This window comes from Cotesia glomerata, linkage group LG6 (assembly GCF_020080835.1).
Source record: "Cotesia glomerata isolate CgM1 linkage group LG6, MPM_Cglom_v2.3, whole genome shotgun sequence".
NCBI lineage: Eukaryota > Metazoa > Arthropoda > Insecta > Hymenoptera > Braconidae > Cotesia > Cotesia glomerata.
In genome coordinates, this window is record NC_058163.1 from 2,561,231 (window position 1) to 2,583,427 (window position 22,197).

Genomic DNA, 22,197 nt, shown 5'->3' on the forward strand with positions numbered 1-22,197 from the left:
AATGTCAATAGTTGAGAAATGACCCTGTATGTTGTGAAATCTTGACATTTTTAAAGATATAAGCTCATCCCGATGTTACACTCATCGAGACCTTTCATTTGAGTACCCACATCAATTTTTCATATATTTATATATATTATACATATGAATATATGAAAAATACATCAAAAGTTCATTTGGGTACTCAAATGAAAGCTCTTGATGAGTGTAACAACAGGATGAGCTTATATCTTTAAAAATGCCAATAGTTAAGAAAGTACGGTGCAATTTAAGATAATTAAGAAATTACCTTGTATCTTGAGAAATATTGACATTTGTAAAGATATAAGCTCATCCTGACATAACACTCATCGAGACCTTTCATTTGAGTACCCACATCAATTTTTCATATATTTTATATATTTATATATGTTATATATAAAAAATATATCAAAAATGCATGTGGGTACTCAAATGAAAGCTCTTGATGAGTGTAACATCAAGATGAGCTTATATCTTTAAAATATATATTATATATATGTATATATGAAAAATATATCAAAAATGCATGTGGATACTCAAACGAAAGGTCTCGATAAGTGTAACATCAGGATGAGCTTATATTTTAAAAAATGTCAATAATTAAGAAATGACCTGATATCTTATGAAATATTGACATTTTTGAAAATATAAGCTCACCCCGACATTACACTCATCGAGACCTTTCATTTGAGTACCCACATCAATTTTTCATTTATTTATATATATTATATATATGTATATATGACAAATATTTAAAAATGCATGTGGGTATTCAAATGAAAGCTCTTGATGAGTCTAATGTCAGGATGAGCTTATATCTTTAAAAATGTCAATATTTAAAAAAGTACAGTGCAATTTAACAAAATTCATTATTTAATAAAGCAAGGTTGCTAGTAACTTTTAATGTTAAAAGCAGTAAATCAGGGTTTTAGTCATGATACTTGAAGTTTACATACATATAAATTCGATTCGGAAAATTTTATTTAGGCTGCATTTGAAAATTCTCTACCTCTAGATACATAATTAAGAAATGACCTTGTATCTTCTAAACTATTGACATTTTTAAAGATATAAGCTTACTCCAATATTCCACTCATCGAGACCTTTCATTTGAGTACTCACATCAATTTTTCATATATTTATATATATTATATATATGTATATATGACAAATATATCAAAAATGCATGTGAGTACTCAAATGAAAGCTCTTGATGGGCGTAACATCATGATGAGCTTATATCTTTAAAAATGTCAATATTTAATAAAGTACAGTGCAATTTAACAAAAGTCATTTTTTAATATAGCAAAATTTCATTCATTTATATTCTATAAATTATGGAAGTCGCATAGTGACTGCAAGGTTGCTAGTAAATAAATAATTCCAGTATTTTACAATGAATTTATTGTTAACCAGTAACTACACTTATCAAACCCGCGTGATGGATTAATAATTGAAGTATATTAATAATATATCATAATCAATATCAATATAAATAAACTAATTGTAATTAGTAAGAGTCTGCTCTGGGTGCTTTGGCCCAGAGACCTTCTTTAGGACGCTCGCCGTCGTGGTACTGTCTCGCGCGCTCCATGCTCATGATAGTCATCCTCTGGACCTGCTTGTCCTTCCAGACGCACTCTCGGAAGTCATCGAGGAGCACACGACACTTTGTTTTACCGTGGTAGGTTCCGTAGGCTTCTAAACAGTCTACCACGCGGAGCTCGTGGCTCGCGCACTCAGGGTGGTCCTGGAAGTTCATAAGCCCTCCGAAAAGATCGGTGAAGATGTTGCGGAACCAGGGAGTGATTAGCATAGACATCTTGAAGTTTCTATAATTATTAAAAAATTTAATTAATATCAAGAATTGAAAAAAAATATTTTAAAAAATTTTTACACTTTTAATTATTAAAAATAGATTTATTTTTGCTAATTTTTTTTTATTACAATTATTAAAATCTAAAAAATTGGTACATAATTTTTCAATTTTAAAAAAAATTGATTTTTTTAATTTTACGTTTGTAATTTTTTTAAAGCTTCACATTTGGATTTCTTTAATTACCATTTGTTTGTTCTAAAAATCTGAAAATTTGTTGAATCTTTTTTTCTATTATTTTTATTCCAAATTTATTGTAAAATAAAAACAATTTTTTTTAATTGCTAGATATAGAATTTTTTAATTAAAATTTCTTCATAATAATTTTATTTTTTAGAAAAATACGATACTGAAGTTAGCAGACGTCTAAAAATTTCTGATTTTTATTATTTATTAAATTATAACTAAAAAGATATTTATAAAAAATTGCACTTATAGTTTTCCAAGTTTTTTACATGTGAAATTTATTTTTCTTAATTGTCTAATTAAAATTTTTTTGATGAAAAATTTCTAAAAATTTTGAAATGTCAGCTAACTTCATTTTCATTATAAAAATCAAAAAATTTGACAGATGTTCTGAATATTTTTAACACTTATGAACTCCTCTAATGCAAAATCAACAATGTCAATAATTTTCACTTTTTTTTTCTAACCAAAAAAATTTTACTAAAAAATATTTAAATTATTATTCAAAATTTGAATAATTATTTTTTCAAAATTTTTAATAGTTCAATTTTATTTTTTTATTTAACATTTTTAGCGCAACCGTACTTAACCTTAAATTATGTAATGTATGTGTTAATAACACAAGAAACTTTTCTTTTTTAAAGACAATTATACTTGTAATTTTAGTAGAAAAATAGGTATTTACTTTTTGTCACTTTAAACTTTTTATTTATTTTTTAGATTTCCTGTATTTGGTAATTGTAATTATATAAACAATGGAATTATTAAATTTTATTATTGACCAACTGGTTGAGATGGATGACAATTGTTGGATCAGCTGATGGTAAATTTCTCAGGTTGGTAGTATAGAGAAAAATAAATAAAATATTAAAAATTTTTTGCAGGTAATTATTTTAATTATTTTTGATGATTTAATGTGATTTTTAAAAATTATTAAATAATTATTGAAAAAAAAAATATTAAATAATTAAAACTAGAGAAAAAAATAAAATATCGTAGCTTACAATTACAAAAATTATTTATTAAAAATAAATAATTACAATATTCAATCAAAACAATAAATTTAAACGAAAATTTTAATGATACTGAACTTAACAAATTTTTTTTATAATTTTATAACATTGTAAATTATTATAAAAAAAAATTTACAGAAAAATTCTACATGTAAAAATTAAAAAAAAATTATTAAAGTAATTTTTAGAAGCATTTTTTTAAAAAATTGACAGTTGTCAGCTAACTTCAGTGTTATAAATTTTAATTCAAAATTCCAATTAAAATTATGGTTGAAATGACATTTAAATTGACAATTTTTTTAAATTTTTCTTGAGTAACATATTATTTATAGAAAATAGCATTTATCATTTTTTTTGAGCTTCTGAAGATGAAATTTTTTAAATAAATTTCTTTTGCTATAATCTATATTATTAAGAAAATAAGAAAAATTTTGTCTCCAGGATAGTCATATGATAAAATCAGTTTTTTTTAGTGGAATTCAGTGTCATTGCAAAGGTCTTGACTTGAATTCGTGCCTTTTCAAGGTTTCATATAATTCTCACAGATAGTCAATTTATGATGATAAGTATTTAGACTTCATTCGAAAATGTTCTATCTCTAGATACATAACTAAGAAATGACCTTGTTTCTTGTGAACTATTGACATTTTTAAAGATATAAACTCACGCCAACATTGCACTCATCGAGACCTTTCATTTGAGTACCCACATCAATTTTTCATATATTTTATATATTTATATATATTATATATATGTATATATAAAAAATATATCAAAAATGCATGTGGGTACTCAAATGAAAGCTCTTGATGAGTGTAACATCAAGATGTGCTTATATCTTTAAAATATATATTATATATATGTATATATGAAAAATATATCAAAAATGCATGTGGGTACTCAAACGAAAGGTCTCGATGAGTGTAATGTCGGGATGAGCTTATATCTTTAAAAATATCAATAATTAAGAAAGTACAGTGCAATTTAACATAATTAAGAAATTACCTTGTATCTTGTGAACTATTGACATTTTTAAAGATATAAGCTCATCCCGATAATACACTTATCAAGACCTTTCATTTGAGTACCCACATAATTTTTCATATATTTATATATATTATATATTTGTATATATGAAAAATATATCAAAAATGCATGTGGGTATTCAAACGAAAGGTCTCGATGAGTGTAACATCGGGATGAGCTTATATCTTTAAAAATCTCAATGTTTAAGAAAATACCGTGCAATTTAACAAAAGTTATTTAATGAAGCAAAATTTTATTTATTTACTGTTCACAAGTAACGGCAGTCACATAGTGACTGCAAGGTTGCTAGTTTATAAATCAAAAATTTTCTAAAAAGAACCAGATTCTCAATTTCAGTATCATTAAAATATTTACATCTTATATTTTTACAGAAAATACTCTAAAAAATTCATCCTTACATCAAAATTTACTAATTATTTACATGATACTAAATTTAACAGACATCTAACAATTTTCAAATTTTTTTATAACAATTAAATTACAATAAAAAAAATTTCAGTACGAATTAAAAAAAATATTTTTTTTTTATAATAATTTATTACGTATAAAAATTCAAAAAATTATCAGATGTCTGCTAATAGTCTATCATAATATTTACAACAAAAAATCCTTAATCTGTTCCCTCATATCTTCAAAACAAGCCAACTGTTTAACCTTATTACTAATATTTCCCGGTAATTTATCAATCTCAAACTTATCATCAACAATCAACCTACACCCATAACACAAGAACCTCCTCAACTGTTCCACAGTCACCCTCTGTTCCTTCTTACTCCCACAATCTCCTTGACACCCTCCACAAGGTTCCTTGAAGCTCCCACAATCTCCATTGTTCCTCTCAACAGCCTTAACCCCTCTAGTCGAAATAAACCTAGAAAACTCCGTCGCTAAGATAGCAGTGGCTCCATCTTGAGGCTTGGTGTCAACAGGCGCATTACAAATGACACAAACTTGCTGTTCCTCTGCTGAAAATCCCTGGCTGGAAATTTTAGCGCCAGTTCTGTAGACAGTAGAGACAGTTCCAGTGAACTGAGACTCTAAATCCAGAACAAAGTCTTCAGTTAATTTTTGAATTGACTCAAAAGGATTGTCGTTAGTTTTTTTATTCCTCTGGAGAGTCTCCAAGCCGTGAAGTTCTAAATAATAATCAAGTTCCTGCTCCGTAAAGTCCCTCATGGGCCTTAAGATCGCCAGTTCCTGGAACCGATCATCAACAAACCCGACATCTAAAGAAAGCTGCGCTCCTCGACCAACTGCGACGTTGCTCAAAATGTCTACCGCTAGACTAGTGGCGCTATCTGCCAGGAACACTTTGGAACATTGCAAGTTCCTAGCGACAGATGCCAGCAGTGTCAGCCGTAATTTTTTTAGCAGTTCCTGCTTCGCTGTTTTATTTGTTAAAGCTTGGAATAAATTTTTTAGGCTTTCTTCTGAAGCTTGTTGGCAATAATTATAATTAATTTCGTCTATGTTATGAATAGATTTTATTTTAAGCTCCGGGTTGTAAATTTCTGATAAAGAGGTGACATAACCTGGAAAGCCGAAGGACTTTATTAGAGTTATTATTGAGTCAATGCTTGTTTTTTTGTCAATTTCGGTTCTAGGTTCCAGAAAATCGTCGATAAAAATGACCTGAGTCTCAAAAACTAGCCTCTTGTGCACGCTTTCTTGCATTCCAGCTCGGATTAAGTTTAAGAGAGCTACCGAACCAGCTGAGCCGGAGAATCCCACGAGGATTTTGTCGTTCGGGCGTACCAACTTTGACTTTCCAAGCGTACCGCGGAATTTATGGGTCGCGTACGCTTCGAAACAGTCGTTGCAGTAGTTGTCGGAACCGCGGAGTTTTATGCGAGATTTTGAATTACATTTTCGGCAATTTTCGTTTCTGTAATTTTAAATATTAATTATTAATAATGGAAAATTATTTTTAAAAAATAGCATTTATAATTTTTTTGCAGCTTTTTAAGATGAGATTTTTTAAATAAATCTTTCTTGCTTTAATTTAATAAATAAAAAAAAATTTTTTAATTCTCATGGGAATTTCTAATGCATTAAAAATTAATTCAGCATATATTTGATAATTTAAAAAATTTTTTAACTAAATTATGGCATCAAAAATTAGAAAAAAAATTGACGTTGAAATTGTAAAAATTAAAAATATAATTATTTTTAAATAATTTTTTGGAACTGTAATTAAAAAAAAAAAACCTTGAAAAATTTTCAAGTGTCTGCTAATTTTAGTGTCGTTTAAAATAAACAATTAAAAAAAAATTATTTCAATAAACTTGATAAAAAAAAATTATATTTAATTTTACACAAAAATCGTCAAAAGAGTGATACTGCAGGATATATAATAATTTTTATGAAAATTAAGTTAACCGACATCTAAGAATTTTTAGATTTTTTTTTAATTGAAAAACTGTTAGTGCAATCTTTAAAAAATATTTTTTTGTTTCAATTTTATTATTAAAAAAAAAATTAAAAAATTAAAAACGTCGGCTAACTTTAGTATGATTAATTTTTAGGATTTTTTTTAACAAATAAATTATTTAAAAAAAATATTTTAGAAAAATTGCATTTTTAATTTATTAAAATTTCTACATGTCAATTTTTTTTACTCATTTTTTTTTGACTATTTATTTATGAAGAAATTCTTAAAATTATCAAATATTTACTAAATTAATTTTAATAAATTGAGCCGACGTTTTTAATTTTATGATTTGTTTTTTAATTAATTAAATTAAAAAAAAAAATATTTTTTAAAAATTGCACTTTCAGTTTTTCAACTTTTTTACAAATTTAAATAAAAAAAAAAAAATAGTAATTATTTAATAATACTAAAGTTATCCGTTTTTAATTTTTTAATTTTTTTTCTTTTATTAAATTATACCTAAAAAATACTTTTTTAAAATTCCACTTAGTTTTTCAATATTTTTACATATGAAATTTTTTTTTAATTATTTTGTAATCATTTTTTATGACAATTAATTTAGCATACATTCAATAATTTTAATAATTCTATAACAAATAAATTATCGCAAAAAAAATTAACTTGTAGAAATTTTAAAAAATAAAAATTACAATTTTTTAAAAATAATTTTTTGGGACAAATTTTGTTTTAAAATAAAATAAAAAAATTGTTAAGTTTCCGCTAACTTTAATGTCATTCATTTTTTAAGTTAAAAAAATTATTGCAAAGTAATAAAAAAAATTTTCATTTATAAAAAACTCTAAGTGTAATTTTTAAAAATATTTTTTAGTTTTAATTTAATAATTGAAAAAAATAATAAAATTAAAAACGTCGGCTAACATTAGTGTTATAATTATTTATTGTAAAATTCTAAAAAATCATCAGCTGACTTCAGTATCATTAAAAATTTTCCAACCTTGAAAAAAACTAAAAATAAATTTCTTAAAAATTTCCTCAAAATTTCCACCAAAAAAAAAAAATAACTCACCCGTCAAAAATTTTTTTTTCAACCCTCTCTACAACATCCACAACACAATCACCGTCCAGCGAGCACATAATTAAACTTGTCAATTATTTTCTTATTATTACCCTCAATCATGTAATACACGTGCTCCGAACCTCTCGACAACAACAAAAACAATGGCGTCCAAAATTAAAATGTCTATCACAAAATATCCACTGAAGTTGACTGACATAAAAAATATTTAAAACTGTCTTTTAATAAATAAATAAATTAATGTTTTTATTCAATTATTTTATAATAACAAGTCCAAATTAAAAAATTTATTTACTGAAAATTAATAATAATTAAATTTATTAAAAAAAACTGACAGCTGTCAACTAACTTCAGTTTTTAAAAATAAAATAGTTCCAAAACCCGCCACCAGTCGTCGCGCCAGAATATTTCTCCCAATGAAAATGAAGTGAGCCGACATTTCAAAATTTTAATAAATTTTTTTATCGAAAAAATTCAAATTAAAAAATAAAAAAAAAAAATTGTCACATGTAAAAAACTTAAAAAACTATAAGAGCAATTTTTTTCAATATTTTTTTATTCTAATTTAATTATTGAAAATAAAATCAAAAAATTAAAAACGTCGGCTAACTTTAGTATTATTAATAATAAAGTTAGCCGACATTTTTGATTTTATTTTGCTTAATTTATTAAATTATAACTACAAAATATTTTTAAAAAATTACACGTGTAGTTTTTAAAATTTATTACAAATGAATTTTTTTTTAAATATTTTTGTAATAATTTTTTCAATAAAAAAAAAATTCTAAAAATTTTTAAATGTCGGCTAACTTTATTTTCATTTGCTAACTTCAGTGTCATTTCTCCCAGATGTCGCGCATGCGCAGTGTTAGTTTCTCCTAGGCAGCGACAGTTCTTGCACAGCACCAGGAGCAGTAGTACAGACTTGCCGAGTAGTACAGAGTGTATGTACAGAGTAGCACAGAGCAGAGAGCCAGAGACGGAGACGAACAATTGAAGATTCGGTGGCACAATCGCTTAGCTGCCAGAGTGAGTGCGTGTAAGAGCGAGAGGGAAGCTTAAGAAGCCCAGAAGAGCGAGAGAGAGAGTGTCTCGAGTGTGGAGAGGAGAGGAGAGTGTCAGTGTGTTGTAGTGGGGCTGTGGAAGACGATGATGGCCGCCACCAGCGAGGAACAGAGTGTTATGGATTCGTCTTTGATAAATTGTGGGCAGCAGCCCTCGGATCGATTGAAAATGCTCTATCCGATGGTAAACGAGGAAGAGACGCCCTTGCCGAGGTCTTGGAGCCCTAAGGACAAGTACAACTACATCGGGCTGTCCCAAAATAATCTTCGCGTTCACTACAAAGGTACGTACCAGCTCACCTCTTATCAACCTTGCTATTGACAACATCCTCTAAGAACTTTTCATCTCTTTATTTATTTTTTTATTTATTTTTTACTCATTTATTTTATTTTTTATTTATCAATTATTTCAAGACCTAGTCGCTCGCGATCATTACCACAAATATTGATTTAAAATGGCAGTACATTTTTTCGCGTGTCAGCGACCTAAACAAAGGAATCAGCTGATCACTCATTTTTATTATAATTTTTTTATTTTCAATAACTTTGTTGTTATTTTGGATTTAAGCTCAGGAAAATTTTTATGACAGCTGTTGCCTGTAATTAAGACAGATACGGATATTTATGTGCAGAGTACATATGTATACATATATGATCAGAGATGTATATGTATTTATAAACATAATACATACATAACAAAAGATTTGTTGGCTTTGTGCGCAGCTCTTTGTTACAATAACGGATTTTCTTTCCGTATCAAGAATTTATTTTATTAATGTTTAGGATTTTATTTATGTTTTTTTTTTTTTTTTTTTTTTTAAGAAGATACTTTTTGTTTCGTTATTACGCCCTCTACGATAAATATTGTCCGTGGTCAACAATATGTGGGTGATAGTTTTTAATTTTTGTTTTTTTTTTTAATTTTTTATGATTTTATTTTTATTACATTTTTTTTTTATTATCAATCTAAAGAAATATTTTTTGTAATTTTTTAAGTCAATTTTTGTGAAAGTGATAATTTAATTGTAATTTTTAATGATTTTATTTTTATTAAATATTTTTTTTTTTTTGTTTAAAATCTAAAGAAATATTTTTAAAAATTTTTTAAGTTATTTTTTGTGGAAGTGAAAATTTAATTTTTATTTTTAATTATTTCATTTTTATTAAATTTTTTTTTTTATTATTAATCTAAAGAAATATTTTTTTTTTTTATTTTTTAAGTCATTTTTTGTGAAAGTGAAAATTTAATTTTATTTAAAAGTGAATTATAACAAAAAGTTTTTTTCAATTTCTTACACTTAACATTTTTTTAAAAACATAAAAACTTAAAGTTTATCAATTTAAGTGGCAATTTTATTAAAATCAGTAAAATTCCTTTTTTTTTGGTAAAAAAATTCAAAATTTAATTATATTTTTTTGTATTACAAAATTTCTTTGTCAATTTGTAAAATTTTATATTTTATTACGTATTATTTTTAAAAAATTTTACTGCTGCGTAATTCTAATTTTAATGACAATTTTTTTTTTTTTTTTTTTTTTTGTAGAATATTAAGTTTCATTGCCAACTTATCAAGTTTTCATTAAAATTCATCCATTAAATTAAATATTAATATTAATCAATTTTTTATTAATATTTTTAATTGTAAAAAAAATATCTAAATTTAATTTTTTGTCTAAATTTTTGAAAAATTGATTTTTTTTATAATCTAATGACATTAAAGTTACCAGTCACTTGACAATTTTTTGATTTTATTTAACAAAAAAAAATTATTTTTAAAAAATTGCATTTTTAATTTTTAAAAATTTCTACGTCAATTTTCTTATATAATTTTTTTGTTACATTTGTTACATTTGCCATAATTTATTTGTTACAAAAATTCTTAAAATTAATATCTGCTAAATTAAATTTCATAATAATTTATTAAAAAATTTTTTCAATTTTTTTTATAAAAAAAAATTATTAGGTACATAAATTTTAACAATTTTTTTTTTAATAAATATTAAAATTTTTTTTTGTACAAATCCGATTTTTTTAATAAAAATATTTTCTATTGCTAATTAATTTGTAAAAAAAAAGTGATAATTTTTTGATACACTGATAGAAGGATTTGTTTATATTTAATAAGCTTTATTAACTGTTAATAAATGATTTTTTAACCTCATAGGACTAAATAAATATTTATTAACAGTTAATAAATTATTTATTAAATACGATTTATTAAATGTTAATAAATATTTGTTATCAGTTAACAAATATTTATTAATGGTTAATGAATATTTGTTAACTGTTAACAAATATTTATTTAAAATAAAAAGCAAAAATAGCTATTTTCTTTCGACACTTTTTATAACTCTAGCTGGAATACATGATAATAATTCAATTCACTAAATAAATTAACCTTTTTAATATTTAAAAATATAAAAGATATTTATGAGTTGCGATAGAATTTAGTATTTTACAATTAACGTTATTATAATGTAATATAATTAATGCAAATAATTTATAAAGATGATTTTTATTTATAAACAATCTTGATATCATATGACATTGCAAGCAAAACAAATTCACTCAACAAAATATTTATTAACTGTTAATAAATATTTGTTAATTATTAATAATTCCTTATTAACTATTAATAAATGTTCTTTCCTCCCAAATAAATATTTATTAAATGTTCAAAAATATTTATTAAAATTTAATAAATTAAATAATTGTCTTCAAATAAATTAAATTATTAATAGTTAATAAATCCTTGTATCAGTGTAGAATATTATTAAATTTTTATTAAAATTCACTTATTAAATTAAATATCAATATTAATATTTATTTTATCAATATTAACTCCAAAAATCTTACATTAAATTTTCTACAATTATTTTATAAAAGAAAAGTAAATTTTTTTTTTGTATAAAAATTTTGACTTTAGAAAAAAATTTTGTTTTTTTTCTAAATTTCACTTTTAAAAATATCTATTGAATGTTAAAAAATATTCAATACAATAATTCTCTTGAATTAAATTATATTACTAATAGTTAATAAATCCTTCTATCAGTGTAGAATATTATTGAATTTTTATTAGAATTCATTTATTAAATTAAATATTAATATTTATTTTTTCAATATTAACTCCAAAAATTTTCTACAAATATTTTATAAAAAAAAAAAAAAAAATTTTTTTTGTACAAATTAATTTTGACCTTATAAAAAAATTTTTTTTTTCTAAATTTCACTTTAAAAAATATTTTTTTATTGCTAAAAAAAAAGTTGATAATTTTTTTATGAAAAAAATCATTGAGTAAATTTAAATAATTAAATAATAACATATTGAAACAAAAAGTTTAATGCAGAACCTTGAATCGATTTAGCTATAAAACGTATAGATGCTATTCAGTCATTGCCGTGTATTTATACAAAGGTCTGAGTATTAATTACTGAATTAGTAAATCAGAAACCACACGTGTTAGCAATAATAAAAAAAAAAACAGAAAAAAAACATCTAACCCAAGAAAGTAGTACCTACATCATACATATTACTTATATATAAATATATAACTACAGATATAAATGCATAGAGAAATAGTGAAGCTGGTAAAGAGCTGGCGTGTGAGCATTTAACAAGAGTTGAGAGGAGGAGTTGACCTAGTAACCTAGAAGTAGTCGCTGGGCTTGGAAGGGACCTTGTATTAAAGCACCAATAGATTTATTCAATTATTTATTCATTTACAAGTTATGAATTATGACTTATGATTTTTTACATCAATTATATTAATTAATTTATGAATTATTAATTGATGTAAATTTTTAAGGTTTTGGAAAAACACACAAAGACGCTGCCAGCGTTCGCACAACGCATTCGATACCAGCTGCCTGCGGTCTCTACTATTTCGAAGTTAAAATAGTGAGCAAAGGGAGAGATGGTTATATGGGAATTGGTCTGTCGGCGCATGGAGTAAATGTTAACAGACTTCCTGGATGGGACAAACACTCATACGGGTATCATGGCGATGATGGTCACAGCTTTTGTTCTTCAGGAACTGGTCAGCCTTATGGGCCGACTTTTACAACTGGTGATGTTATTGGCTGTGGTGTCAATCTTGTTGATAATACCGCGTTTTACACTAAAAATGGAACACATTTGGGCATTGCCTTCTCTGATTTACCTGTAATTATTATTATTATTATTATTTAAATGAATTACAATTTTTTAAAATATTATTACACGGAAAAAAGTAAACTGTAATATTCACTCGGATTCCGATTAATTTTTATAGTTTCAAACAGTAAAGCGGACATCGGAGTGGCAAAAATATAAATATTACAGAACTTACTGTAGAAAGTATAAAAGCCACAATTTATAATTTAATATCCAAAATAAGTGATTAGTAGCTGTCACTATAGTAAAAAACGACTCTTTCATCTTAAAAAATTACAATTTCAAACAGTAATAATTGCCATTTCAATATATAGTCGATATTATGAGGAGAAGGGGAACTCAGATGAAAGAGAAGGAACTCTCACTCTGGGAGAATTTAACATTTGAAACAGTAAAAATTATACTTTTAAAATATACATTTTACCAGACCAAGCAAGTCAATAATTACAGTTTGATTTTTAGCGTTGCGTTTAAAATTTACCATTTTACTTTGTAAATATTGACGTTGCTTGTATTAGAAATTTACTAACTTTATTTTATACTTTTTACATATCGTAAGATCATTTTTTAGGTACGAAATAATAAATATCAAAGTCTGAATTGTTAATTATTATACTTTAACATTTTAGACATTCACATAGCGAATATTACTGTTTGAAATAGTATTTTCTTCCATGTAAAGAGTAAATTGTAACGTTTAAATGGTAAATATTATAAAGTGAATAGTAAAATCACGATTTTACTGTTTGAAATTGTAATTTTTAGCAGTTGATCATTACTTATTACACAGAAAAAAGTAAACTGTAATATTCACTCGGATTCCGATTAATTTTTATAGTTTCAAACAGTAAAGCGGACATCGGAGTGGCAAAAATATAAATATTACAGAACTTACTGTAGAAAGTATAAAAGCCACAATTTATAATTTAATATCCAAAATAAGTGATTAGTAGCTGTCACTATAGTAAATAACGACTCTTTCATCTTAAAAAATTACAGTTTCAAACAGTAATAATTGCCATTTCAATATATAGTCGATATTATGAGGAGAAGGGGAACTCAGATGAAAGAGAAGGAACTCTCACTCTGGGAGAATTTAACATTTGAAACAGTAAAAATTATACTTTTAAAATATAAATTTTACCATACCAAGCAAGTCAATAATTACAGTTTGTTTTTTAGCGTTGCGTTTAAAATTTACCATTTTACTTTGTAAATATTGACGTTGCTTGTAGTAGAAATTTACTAACTTTATTTTATACTTTTTACATATCGTAAGATCATTTTTTAGGTACGAAATAATAAATATCAAAGTCTGAATTGTTAATTATTATACTTTAACATTTTAGACATTCACATAGCGAATATTACTGTTTGAAATAGTATTTTCTTCCATGTAAAGAGTAAATTGTAACGTTTAAATGGTAAATATTATAAAGTGAATAGTAAAATCACGATTTTACTGTTTGAAATTGTAATTTTTAGCAGTTGATCATTACTTATTACACGGAAAAAAGTAAACTGTAATATTCACTCGGATTCCGATTAATTTTTATAGTTTCAAACAGTAAAGCGGACATCGGAGTGGCAAAAATATAAATATTACAGAACTTAATGTAGAAAGTATAAAAGCCACAATTTATAATTTAATATCCAAAATAAGTGATTAGTAGCTGTCACTATAGTAAAAAACGACTCTTTCATCTTAAAAAATTACAGTTTTAAAAAGTAAAAATTGCCATTTCAATATATAGTCGATATTATGAGGAGAAGGGGAACTCAGATGAAAGAGAAGGGGCTCTCACTCTGGGAGAATTTAACATTTGAAACAGTAAAAATTATACTTTTAAAATATAAATTTTACCATACCAAGCAAGTCAATAATTACAGTTTGTTTTTTAGCGTTGCGTTTAAAATTTACCATTTTACTTTGTAAATATTGACGTTGCTTGTAGTAGAAATTTACTAACTTTATTTTATACTTTTTACAGATCGTAAGATCATTTTTTAGGTACGAAATAATAAATATCAAAGTCTGAATTGTTAATTATTATACTTTAACATTTTAGACATTCACATAGCGAATATTACTGTTTGAAATAGTATTTTCTTCCATGTAAAGAGTAAATTGTAACGTTTAAATGGTAAATATTATAAAGTGAATAGTAAAATCACGATTTTACTGTTTGAAATGGTAATTTTTAGCAATTGATCATTACTTATTATAAATCGGCTGTTATTTATTACAGTTTACTTTTTTCCGTGTAAAATTTAAAATTTATTTATTTAATTTAAAGTGATTTATAAGATACATCTTTGATACACTGTCTTAGAGTCGAGAGAGTTTAGAGTATAAATTGATAAAAGTCATATTAAGTATGATGTTGATAATTTTAAAAGCCAAGATTTGAAATTTTGCAACGCTTCTGAATAATAGGTATACAATGTTACAAAAAATACATAATTTTAAGGAAATTAAGCAAGATTGTCATTAAAAATATACATCAACACATGCTAGTATGTTATTGTGCAGGTTTCTCGATCTTAATTTAAATTTTTACACAAAAATTTTTATTCTAAAAATTTGGAATTTTTCTTTTTTATTAAAATTTATTTTAGATTTTATGCATCATAAATTTTTTATTAAAATAAGTTTTAAATTACTTAAAAAATTTATTTTTTGATTAAATAAAGAAATATAGGATTTATTATTATTATTATTATTGTTGTTGTTGTTGTTGTTGTTGTTGTTGTTGTTGTTATTATAAATATTAATGCTGAAATTTACAAATATCTGACAATTTTCATAATTAAGAAAAATTTTCTGAAATTACAGTTTCATAAATTTATTTTCAACAAAAATTAAAATATTCTAAAATTTGATATATTATTTACAAATATAGATTTTAACGGAGTTTTTTATTTTTTAATTGATATTTGAAGGTAGCAGGACTAAATAAGCAAAATTACTCTTATTTTCGCGAATAATTTGTTATTAATTTTATATAGTGTCAAATCACAATTTTTAACACTAAATTATTATTAATTTTATTAAAAATTAACTATAAAGAATTTTAGAAAATAATAACTTAATTTTTGTTATTAATTTTATTAAACGTTAATTATAAAGAATTTTATAAAATAATAATTTAATTTTGTAAAAATTGTAAAAAATTATTGCTAAATTTTTTAAAATTATTAATTTACTTGAAAAATAAATATGAAATTTGGTCAGATAGTTGATTAAATTATTATTAATTTTTTAAAAATGGCCAACTAAAATTATTTTTTATTTTTTTTTTAGCCAAATCTGTATCCCACAGTAGGCTTGCAGACTCCTGGCGAGGTAGTCGACGCTAATTTCGGACAAACGCCCTTTGTGTTTGATATTGGTGATATGATTAACGAGCTACGCGTACGCACGAGATTACAGATTATCAATTATCCTACCCCCGACCATGGTCAGGGACAGTGGCAAGCTGTTTTACACAAGTATTTTTCATTTTTTTTTCTTTTCTCCAATACTAGCTTTCAACTTTTTTTTTCTGTCAGTTGATTGAGTCAGCTCTAAATTGGCAAATAAATTTTTACTTTTTAGAATTTTTTTTTTAAAGTGCCAAATTAAAAAAAAAAAACTTAAAAAATTTTAATTAAAAAAAAAACCAACAAATTTTTAATCTATATTATTAAAAAAATAAGAAAAATTTTGTCTCCAGGATAGTCATATGATAAAATCAGTTTTTTTAAGTGAAATTTGATGTCATTGCAAAGTTTTTGACTTGAATTTGTGCCTTTTCAAGGTTTCAAAAATGTTTCATAACTGCATTCAAAAATTCTCTATCTCTAGATACATAATTAAGAAATGACCTTGTATCTAGTGAACTATTCACATTTTTCAAGAAATAAGCTCATCTCGATGTTACACTCATCAATACCTTTCATATGAGTACCCACATCAATTTTTCATATATTTATATATTTTATATATATATATATATATATATATATATATATATATATATATATATATATATATATATATATATATGTATGAAAAATATATCAAAAATGCATGTTGGTATTCAAATGAAAGCTCTTGATGAGTGTAACATCAGGATGAGCTTATATCTTTAAAAACGTCAATAGTTAAGAAAGTACAGTGCAATTTAAGATAGTTAAGAAATTACCTTGTATCTCGTGAACTATTGACATTTTTAAAGATATAAGCTCATCCCGATGTTACACTCATCAAGAGCTCTCATTTGAGTACCCACATCAATTTTTCATATATTTATATATATTACATATATGTATATATGAAAAATATATCAAAAATGCATGTGGGTACTCAAATGAAAGGTCTTGATGAGTGTAACACCGGGATGAGCTTATATCTTTAAAAATGTCAATAGATCATAAGATACGTCATTTCTTAATTATGTTAAATTGCACTGTACTTTTTTAACTATTGACATTTTTAAGGATATAAGCTCATCCCGATGTTACACTCATCAAGAGCTTTCATTTGAGTACCCACATGCATTTTTATATATTTTTCATATATACATGTATATAATATATATAAATATATAAAATATATGAAAAATTGATATGGGTACTCAAATGAAAGCTCTTGATGAGTGTAACATCGGGATGAGCTTATATCTTCTAAAATGTCAATAGTTAAGGTAGTACAGTCCAATTTAACAAAATTCATTATTTAATAAATAAAAATTTAAATTAACAAATTTTTAATAAAAAAAAAAATTTCAGCAACCTCAATTGTTAAAAAATAAATTTGAAAGCTAGTAAAAATAATTTTATAAATAAATAATAATTTTAAATTAAAAAAAAATAGGATGGTATCAACGTATTTGGTCCATCATGGTTACTGCGATACTGCCGAAGCATTTGCCAATAGTACAGGACAACCTTTCGATGAAGACTTCAGTTCAATAAAAAATAGACAAAGTATACTTCATATTAATTAAATAAAAAATTAATTAATGTATATAAAATTATTAACAATAATTTTTTCAGGAATTTTGAAGCTCGTACTCGCGGGTCGTATGGGCGAAGCAATAAAGTTGACGACAGAGTTGTACCCGACTTTATTGGACCGGGATCCGAACTTGATGTTCGCTCTCAAGTGTCGTCAATTTGTTGAAATGGTTAACGGAAGTGATTCCGAAGTTAATCAGACGATCGGGAGTTCAACATCCGCCACCAACACTACCATTACTGTTAATAATTCAAATACCAACACTAATACTAATATTAATACTAATGCTAATACTAATAATACTTATAGCATTACCAACACTAACACTAATACAAATATCAATATTAATATAAACACAAACACGAGTAATGATAACCAGACCAGTGTGATACAGTCAACAAAAGCGTACAACAGCAAATCGTCAAACGGGACTGTGGAAGAAATGAATTTAAACAACACGCTGAACGGAACCGTAGATCAGCAGTTTATAAATGGACAAATAGAGGATGATGTTGATATGGAGATGGAGAGCAACACTGCGACTATTAATAATATTAATGGGTTCAAAAATACTACCAATGGATACCAGAATGGTAATCCTAATTCTAATGGGTACAAGTGTAATGGAGAAGATATTGATATGGGTATGGTATATTTTATTTTTTTACCTTATTTGGAAATAAGGTAAAAGATCGAGATTTATACTGGCCTAGTTGTTTGACACTTGCAATTTTATTCTATTTAAAAAAATTGAATCAAAAAAACAATTTTCTTAAAAATGATCTATTTATGATGATATTAAATGACCTTGTATCTTGTGAACCATTGACATTTTTAAAGATATAAACTCATCCCGACATTACACTCGTCGAGACCTTTCATTTGAGTACCCACATTAATTTTTCATATATTTATATATATATCATATATATGTATATATGAAAAATATATCAAAAATGCATGTGGCTACTCAGATGAAAGCTCTTGATGAGTGTAACATCAAGATGAGCATATATCTTTAAAAATATCAATATTTAAGAAAGTACAGTGCAATTTAAAATAATTAAGAAATTACCTTGTATCTTGTAAACTATTGACATTTTTAAAGATATAAGCTCATCCCGATCTTACACTCATCAAGGTCTTTCATTTGAGTACCCACATCAATTTTTCATATATTTATATATATTCATTTATAATATATATATGTATATATGAAAAATATATAAAAAATGCATGTGGGTACTCAGATGAAAGCTCTTGACAAGTGTAACATCAAGATGAGCTTATATCTTTAAAAACGTCAATATTTAAGAAAGTACAGTGCAATTTAACAAAAGTCATTATTTAATAAAGCAAAATTTTATTTATTTATAGTTTACAAGTCACAGCAGTCACACAGTGACTGCAAGGTTGTTATTATTCATTAATTGATTAGAGTTGATTTAGTTTTTTTAATTAAAATAAAATTGCAAGTGTCAATAACTAGGTCAGTGTTAATAACTGGGTTTTTTACCATATATCTAATTTTTTACAATTTTCATTTTTATTATAAATGATAAAACTGATCAATTTAACTACTTTTGATTCCGACACATTTCGTTTTGACTGAAAATTTTTTTTCCTACATTTTAAAAACATCATTTGAAATTTTATTAGTCAATCAAAAAAAAAGTTACAAATTTTTAAGAAAAAAATAGCATTTTTTTTTATGGCTGTAAACTTTTTTAAATTCAATTTATTGGAAAGTTTTTTTTCTTTAAATTAATCTAATTTATCTTAATAGTTATTATTTTAATTCTTTTAATTAAAATTAATAATTGATTTTTATTTTCAGAAATAGACAGTGCCAACCAAAACCAACAAAACGGCAATAGTATAGAAAACCCCAGTGTTAAGCTCAGTAAAAAACAATTATGTGGCGGTAATAAGCAGGCGATCGAAAAAATGCTGGAGTTCGGACGGCAGTTGTACTCCCAATCGATACACCTGAGACAGTCGTACGGAAAGAATGAAGCTAACAAAAAAATGCTCCAAGACGCGTTTAGTTTACTCGCGTATTCAAATCCTTGGAACTCTCCTGTCGGCTGGCAGTTAGATCCTCAGGAGCGAGAAACTGTCTGTGCTCGATTAAACTCAGCTATTCTCGGTAAATATATATTATTGTATTAAATTAAATTATATTAAAAAAAAAATAGATTAACATTAAAATGAGTTAAATTGATTAATAATTTCAATTTAAAATATTATTAAATTATATCAATTATTGTTATTTAAATCTTTATTGCATTGCACTGTACTTTCTTAAATATTGACATTTTTAAAGATATAAGCTCATCCTGATGTTACTCTTATCAAGAGCTTTCATTTGAGTACCGACATGCATTTTCGATATATTTTTCATATATAGATATACATAATATATATAAATATATGAAATATATGAAAAATTGATGTGGATACTCAAATGAAAGGTCTCGATGAGTGTAATATTAGGATGAGCATATATCTTTAAAAATGTCAATAGTTCACAAGATACAAGCTTATTTCTTAATTTTGTTAAATTGCACTGTACTTTCTTAACTATTGACGTTTTTAAAGATGTAAGCTCATTCTGAAGTTACACTCATCAAGAGCTTTCATTTGAGTACCCACATGCATTTTTGATATATTTTTCATATTTACGTATATATAATATATATAAATATATAAAATATATGAAAAATTGATGTGGATTCTCAAATTAAAGGTCTCGATGAGCGTAACAACAGAATGAGCTTATATCTTAAAAAATATCAATAGTTCACAAGATCCGAGGTCATTTCTTAATGATGTTAAATTGCACTGTATTTTCTTAACTATTGACATTTTTAAAGATATAAGCTCATTCCGATGTTACTCTCATCAAGACCTTTCATTTGAGTACCCACATGTATTTTTGATATATTATATATATATATGAAAAATTGATATAGGTACTCAAATGAAAGCTCCCGATAAGTGTAACATCACGATGAGCTTACATCTTTAAAAATTTCAATAGTTCACAAAATACAAGGTCATTTATTATGTTAAATTGCACTGTATTTTTTTAACTATTGACATTTATAAAGATATAAGCTCATCTTGACATTACACTCATCAAGAGCTTTCATTTGAGTACCCACATGCATATTTGATATATTTTTCATATATACATATATATAATATATATAAATATATGAAAAATTGATGTGGGTACTTAAATGAAAGGTCTCGATGAGTGTAACATCAAAATAAGCTTATATCTTAAAAAATGCCAAGAGTTCACAAGATACAAGATAATTCCTTAATTATGTATCCTGGACCCAAAATTTTTCTCATTCTCTTAATAATATACATTATTATTTCAGAGTCTACAAATCTTCCACGACGACCACCCCTCGAAGTGGCAATATCGCACGCGCGGGAGTTGGTCCGACTGATGTCGGGCGCCGGTCTAGGAGCCTGCGGCTTTGCAGTAGTGGATAACATAATCCAATATTGACGGTGCCTGTCTCTGGTGTCACGTCCAGTTCTCCAGCCTGCCCGAGTGTGGTGAGTGATCTCGTAATAACCTTCAAGGATATAAGTGTGAAGTGCCTGACAATCTAAGATCGATCGATGGACCTGCCAGCAACGAACTTGTTCCATATGTTCCATATGTTCTATGGAACTAGCGCTACATCTACACTATTGTTATGGTACTGGCCAATTTAGTGAATAAAATTATATTTATTTATCCAACAATATAAATATAAATACTAAATATTAAATATATTATTTATATATATATATATAAATATAAATAAATATTAAAAAAATTTGTCGATACGAGAGTCCAGTTCTATTATTAGAACAATTGGAACCGATGGAACCATTTACCGAGTAGTTATAGATAAGGTGTAGCGCTGTTTTATCGATTATCGGTAATTATATCTGGAACGATCTCACACCACATGTAATAACAATTAATATAAACAAAATATTTTTAATTAAATTTAATAAAAAAAAATGTTTTGTGAACGCCCAACTAACCTGCCAACCAGATTCTGTCAATCAACGAAAGGCAATTTTTATTAGGCGGTTTACTCTTTCCTCGTTCTTGCAAAAAAATTTATTAAAATTATTTTTATTGTTTTAATTTTTTTTAAATCAAAAGTAGATTTTTAATTCCTCGATACACAGAAAGAACAAGATAACACTGGATATTATCCCAGATTATAATGAGTATAATCCAGATATCACTGGGTATAATCCAAGATTATACTGAGTATAATCCAAATTATACTGGATACTATCTCGAATTATATCCAGTGTAATCTTACCGGGTTTAATCAGAGATATTA

General features: G+C 25.4%; 3 protein-coding genes across 4 annotated transcripts; 1 reads left to right on the forward strand and 2 right to left on the reverse strand.

The window, feature by feature from the left end:
* Window positions 1-1,408: 1,408 nt before the first annotated feature.
* Window positions 1,409-2,906, reverse strand: LOC123267508. Of its 2 annotated transcripts, none has more exons than XM_044732178.1 (2): window positions 2,769-2,906; window positions 1,409-1,853 (listed from the first exon to the last, which is right to left on the reverse strand). In XM_044732178.1, the coding sequence occupies exon 2, from the start codon at window positions 1,841-1,843 to the stop codon at window positions 1,532-1,534; it is 312 nt and encodes a 103-aa protein (XP_044588113.1). In that variant the 5' UTR covers window positions 1,844-1,853; window positions 2,769-2,906; the 3' UTR covers window positions 1,409-1,531. The 2 variants fall into 2 exon arrangements, with proteins under 2 accessions (XP_044588113.1, XP_044588114.1); XM_044732179.1 differs by lacking the exon at window positions 2,769-2,906 and adding an exon at window positions 2,674-2,760.
* Window positions 2,907-4,683: 1,777 nt separating this feature from the next.
* On the reverse strand, window positions 4,684-7,827 carry LOC123267491 (cytoplasmic tRNA 2-thiolation protein 2). Its single transcript, XM_044732152.1, has 2 exons — window positions 7,602-7,827; window positions 4,684-6,028 (listed from the first exon to the last, which is right to left on the reverse strand). The coding sequence occupies exons 1-2, from the start codon at window positions 7,667-7,669 to the stop codon at window positions 4,738-4,740; spliced, it is 1,359 nt and encodes a 452-aa protein (XP_044588087.1). The 5' UTR covers window positions 7,670-7,827; the 3' UTR covers window positions 4,684-4,737.
* A 693-nt stretch (window positions 7,828-8,520) lies between these two features.
* On the forward strand, window positions 8,521-21,955 carry LOC123267483 (ran-binding protein 9). Its single transcript, XM_044732136.1, has 7 exons — window positions 8,521-8,958; window positions 12,482-12,837; window positions 16,133-16,320; window positions 17,687-17,799; window positions 17,869-18,474; window positions 19,668-19,979; window positions 21,223-21,955. The coding sequence occupies exons 1-7, from the start codon at window positions 8,760-8,762 to the stop codon at window positions 21,354-21,356; spliced, it is 1,908 nt and encodes a 635-aa protein (XP_044588071.1). The 5' UTR covers window positions 8,521-8,759; the 3' UTR covers window positions 21,357-21,955.
* The last annotated feature ends 242 nt before the right edge of the window (window positions 21,956-22,197 follow it).